Source organism: Oncorhynchus masou, chromosome 19 (genome assembly GCF_036934945.1).
Source record: "Oncorhynchus masou masou isolate Uvic2021 chromosome 19, UVic_Omas_1.1, whole genome shotgun sequence".
NCBI lineage: Eukaryota > Metazoa > Chordata > Actinopteri > Salmoniformes > Salmonidae > Oncorhynchus > Oncorhynchus masou.
Genome location: NC_088230.1, coordinates 7,419,074 through 7,424,722, shown reverse-complemented (window position 1 = coordinate 7,424,722; position 5,649 = coordinate 7,419,074). Strand labels below are relative to the sequence as shown.

General features: G+C 43.4%; 1 protein-coding gene across 1 annotated transcript; it reads right to left on the bottom strand.

Annotated features, from left to right (window-relative positions):
• Window positions 1-755: 755 nt before the first annotated feature.
• On the bottom strand, window positions 756-4,291 carry LOC135505529 (G-protein coupled receptor 6-like). The gene is made up of 2 exons (XM_064924598.1): window positions 4,118-4,291; window positions 756-2,190 (listed from the first exon to the last, which is right to left on the bottom strand). Exon 2 carries the CDS (start codon window positions 2,173-2,175, stop codon window positions 1,165-1,167), a length of 1,011 nt encoding a protein of 336 aa, XP_064780670.1. The 5' UTR covers window positions 2,176-2,190; window positions 4,118-4,291; the 3' UTR covers window positions 756-1,164.
• Between the last annotated feature and the right edge of the window lie 1,358 nt (window positions 4,292-5,649).

Here is a 5,649-nt window from a genome sequence, read left to right as displayed (position 1 = left end):
GGGCTGCCAAAGGTGCATACACGAAGTATTAACTCTGGGGTGTGAAGACATACACAATCAAGGTTTTTAAAATTATTATTAATTTAAAAAATGTTAAAGAAATTGTCATTCACTTTGAAAATGTGGAGTAGGTTGATTAGATAGGTATGGAAAATAACAAAAATAATCCCTTCTAAGATGAAGGCACCGAAATGTGAAGACTTTGCAAGGGGGCATGTAGACTTTCACTATGTAATCCTTTCATTATCACCTTGCTGCTGTAGCTTCACTCACCTCAGTCGATAAACAACAACATTCTACAAACACGTCAAAATTAGCTGATACATTACGCACTACCTCAGCACCGGGATGGATTAAAAACTCTAGTTTAGTTTCATGTCAAGTCAAACAGCAGTTACCTTGCCACCTACAACCATCTTCCACCTCTGCAGTATTTTGAGAAAAAAGTTCCTCTGTTCACTGCAGCTTTGTCAATGTGCTCTCTCAAAGGCATCCAGCCGGACAAACACCCTTCCTGAGCGATTGCGCATGGTCCTAACCAACTGCATTTGCCTTTTAATTTGAATTGGAAAGACTTTGGTAGCCTAATTTAAATTGTTGGTGTTGAGCTAGGGTATGGAGACTTCCATAATCTACCATACCAAATTGACGCCCCTGAGTTGGAAGATAGGAAGATGCTGAGCGAGAAAAGAAAACTACCCAGGTGCGGCAAAAGAACCCTTACAGAGAAACATGTGGCAGTCAAACACGAGGCGCACACTTATTTTCTCATTTTATTCATATACTCATCTCGTATAAAACGTACAATCAAATAGACTTAACAAAATCAAAAATGACCCACAGTACTGACAAATACAAAGTAGCCAATAACTCCAGCATATATAGGCCTATGCAATACTGCTTTGGCATTTCAAATACATTCAATAAAGTGCTAGTTTTTTCATTCTTTGCTCATATAAGTACATAATGCCGTATTTTTTTTCTTTACAAAAGCTGTTGTTCACAGCATTTCAGACGTACTGTGTCCTTGTCTTCAGTCGCAATAAAGTGCAGATGCTTGTTAGACATACATTTTGTTTAAAGGATTTAATGGTCAACTGAAAGCGAATTGTCGGTTGTCAACATGCACAGGTATACACACACATACGTTCACCCAGCACCCCTCTAAACTTCACTGGGTGACCTGGAGTGGGTGGCTATGTTGCTCTGATAGCAGCCGCAGAAGAGGACGTAGAGCGAGCGCTGGATCTCGGCATTACGGTAGGCGTAGATGATTGGGTTAATCATGGAGTTGTAGGTGGCCGGAAGCAGCGTGGCATACGTGTATACCGACGGGTATTCGCGCTCTCCCATCAGGCAGTAGATGGCGAAGGGTAGCCAGCTCGAGCCGAAGGTGCCTAGGATGATGGCGAGCGTGGCCACGCCCTTCTTGGTGGCCACGTAGTGTGATGTGGTGAAGAAGTGCTGTTGAAGAGCGATCTGGTGCGCGTGGCGGCACACGATCTTGCAGATCTTGAAGTAGAGGGTCAGCATGAGTATGAAGATTATGAAGAAAGAGACCGCCAACAATGTCACATTGCTGCGAGTGAGTGGGCGCACAATGCTACACAAGTTTGGGTCGTCCAGGCAGTTCCAGCCTAGCACAGGCAGCAGGCCCAGGCACAGAGACACGCCCCATGTGCTCACCAGCATCAGGTGCACGTAGTGGAGCGTCTTCTCTGAGAAGTAAGTCAGTGCGTTGTATAAAGAGAAGTACCGGTCCACTGTTATAGCCAGCAGGCTGCTTATGGACGCCGTGAAGGAGGCCACTAGGAACCCAACAGTAATAAGGCTAATAGTCTCTGAGGAGAGGACGTACTGGAACACGAAATTGAGGATTAATCCCATGCCTGCCAGTAAATCCGCTGTGGCTAGGCTTCCTATGAGCACGAACATGGGGGTGCGTAGGGTTGGCGTATAGAAGATGATAGCCACCACGATGGCGTTCTCGCAGGCGATGACAGTGCCCGACATGCAAAGCATGATATCCCACGGGTTGATGGGGAAGACCAGAGGGGCGGTGGAGACATTGCGCTCTGGAAAGTTGGTCTCCATCCACGGGAGAGCCTCTCCGGTCACCACAACCGTCATTGCGGTGTCGTTATACAGGAAGGTCTTGTTCATGTCTGCGCACATGTCTGCTTTCCCCTCCTGAAGAGAGAATGAGATAGAGAGAGATTGTGGTTTAGTTTCACTAAGGGAAAACATGGCAACCATGACAGAGAGGGAGAAGCGTTCATCTATGTATACGGGTAAGATAGTCTAGCTAGCTCCATTTTTTGATATTATACGTTTCTAATTTTGTCAAAGTAGTTTTCATTGCAAGTTAAAGCGTACTGTTAGCTAGCTAGCTAACGTTAACTGTCTGGCTTACTAGCAAACACTACATGTATGATCTGTGTAGTAATATTATTCGTATTTCAGAGCCATTTGCATTGCTATTTATAGCTAGCTAACATTGAACGGTACCCATAGTTGGTTACCTTTAGCTACCAGCAGATTCAGGTAGTAACATTATGAGTTGGGAATATGGTTCATTGTTTAGCTAGCTAACTAACTACATGTTTAAACAAAAGACTCAACTATGCAAATAACCATTTCACTGTTCCGTTTACACCTTCTGTATCCTGTGCATGTGACAAATGAACTTAAATTTGACTTGATATAGTCTGTGTTTACCAGAGTAAAGAAGAACATGACCTGCACCACTCTGGTACACTCTGAAATAGGGGTAGATAGCCAGAGGGAATTTACAAATGCATCCTTCGAATTTAGCTAGCTGTTTTAGCTTGCCACCACATCATGTACTGTATATGTTGGATATAATTGAATTGCCAAAGCTAGCTAGTTTATGTTAAATGTTGCTTGCAGTGAGGGTTGGGTTTCTCTGAGAGCAATATAGCTAGAACTGGCTAACTAGCTAGATTATTTCTAGCTAAAAAGGTAGTTGGTCTGGAGCCTCATCTGCATATGGACAGACCACAGCCAATGTAAGTTAGTCTTTGGTATAATTTAGATAGCTAGTTCCTGAACATTAACCCCTTGTTCTTCATCTTCTGTGGAATAGTTTCACTGACTCTCTGTCTCTGCATTATCCACAGGGTAACTGTCAACTTGTGAGTCTGAAAATTGACCCTGGAGGTTAAGAAATCTGCATTGTAAGTATCAATTTGATGTTCACGAACATTAACCTGGAATTATTCATCTTGTGTGGAATTTCATTTTTCTCTCATTATCCAGGGTTAACTCAAATAGTCTGTGTAGCTATTTTCTTAGCTATTTATTTGAAATATACACTGAGTGTACAAACATTAGGAACACCTGCTCTTTCCATGACATAGACTGACCAGGTGAATCCAGGTGAAAGCTATGATCCCTTAATGATGTCACCTCTTAAATCCACTTCAACCAATGTTGATGAAGGTGAGGAGGTTAAAAAATGATTTTTAAGCCTTGAAACGATTGAGACATGTATTGTGTATGTGTGCCATTCAGAGGTTGAATGAGCACAGTCCACCACCCAAAAGACATCCAGCCAACTGTGGGAAGCATTGGAGTCAACATTGGGCAGCATCCCTATGGAAGGCTTTCAACACCGACAAATTGACGATGGTTCTGTGGGTAAAAGGGGGGGTTCAAGTCAATATTAGGAAGGTGTTCCTAATGTGTTGTACACTCAGTGTATGTCGCTATATTAGGCTTCTGTATGGGTGTACATCAAAGTAGGAGCCATCCATGGTGCTGAAACTTGGGCAACTTAAGAACTGCAGGGTAAAAACATCAACCCTGATTCATTAAAACCTCACAAAAGACCGATATCTAAAACTGTTATGACAACACGGTAATGTGTCCAAGTTTAGAGACCACGGGAACAGCAGCACTTGAGGAGCTATCCATGGTGCTGAAACTTGAAACTGAGTAATAGGCTATGATTGTGGATAAAACTTCAACCCCGTCCCACTTAACTCCCCATAACAAAACAATCTGATAAACAATATTATCATAAGTCAATTAAGTAGCATACCTTCTATTCACCAAGTTTAAGTTTCCATGTAAAAGGACAATGTAGGTTACCTACCTTCGTTTCACGCAGAGCTTTAGGAGAAAACCGTCTTTATAGAAAATCAAAACCGTTCCTTTCTTCGAAACCACTGAGGTACAGCCCTCGTTTTTGTTCTGTTTCCCTCGCATGGGCGAGACAGTGAGGGCAGGTGAAGCATGGACGCGCGCGGGGAGAGTGACTGGAGCTCGATAGCCAGAACCGTAAAGACTAACCTCAGCGAGCGGTGGGGTGTTTTTAAACCCAAGTGACGTCAGGCCCATTGTAGAGCGCGCGAGAGAGAGAGCTGAGAAGTCCGCCTCGCGATCACATGCTCAAAGGGAACCTCTACACCTGCCTGATGTGTTGATGTGAGGTGATAGTTGAGTGAGATTGAATTTGTGGAGCGGGAATACAGCTATGTATTGACTCTCATGGCCCGGGGGGAAGATGTTTTGGTGTGGGGATGCTGAGATAATTTTTTTCTCCCTGCGCTGCTGACGACTATGTTTGTACACTCATAGTGTAGTAATAGAGGGTTCAACACAGCACCACCACTACTATACCCCCCTTAGTGCTGATCCACGTGTTACCAGGCCTTAACAGGCAGGCTGAAGAGGAATCAGTCAGCAGTCCATCTTTCCCGGAAGTAGATCCTGTTATGTTAGTCCTGCACTACCCTCTCCAGTCCACTCCACAAAACAGTTTAAATAGCAAGCGTGGTAACCAACATTTAGACTGGTGTCCAAGCTTACTGTACTACTTATTATGTAATACAGCGATGAGCAAGTGGCAGCCCCCCTTTTGTCAGCCAGCAGACCAGTCAAAAGTTTAGACACATCTACTCATTCAAGGGTTTTTCTTTATTTTTTACTATTTTCTACATTGTAGAATAATCATGAAGACATCAAAACTATGAAATAACACACATGCAATCATGTAGAAATCAAAAAAGTGTTAAACAAATCAAAATATATTTAATATTTTAGATTCTTCAAAGTAGCCACCCTTTGCCTTGATGACAGCTTTGCACACTCTTGGCATTCTCTCAACTAGGTTTACCTGGAATGCTTTTCCAACGGTCTTGAAGGAGTTGGCTGCTTTTCCTTCACTCTGCGGTCCAACTCATCCCAAACCATCTCAAATGGGTTAAGGTCGGGTGATTGTGGAAGCCAGGTCATTTGATGCAGCACTCCATCACACTCCTTCTTGGTAAAATAGCCCTTATACAGCCTGGAGGTGTGTTGGGTCATTGTCCTGTTGAAAAACAAATGATAGTCCCAAACCAGATGGGATGGAGAATCACTGCAGAATGCTGTGGTAGCCATGCTGGTTAAGTGTGCCTTGAATTCTAAATAAATCACAGACAGCGTCACTAGAAAAGCACCCCCACACCCTCACAATGATCTTTGTTAGAGATTATCTCACAGACGCATGGCAGTTGGAACCATAAATCCCAAATTTGGACTCATCAGACCAAAGGACAGATTTACACCGGTCCAATGTCCAATGCTCGTGTTTCTTGGCCCCTGCAAGTCTCTTCTTATTGGTGTCCTTTAGTAGTGGTTTCT

Coding starts and splice junctions, on each gene's coding strand:
- LOC135505529 (XM_064924598.1), bottom strand. CDS start 2,175: ATGTGCGCAGACATGAACAAGACCTTCCTGTATAACGACACCGCAATG.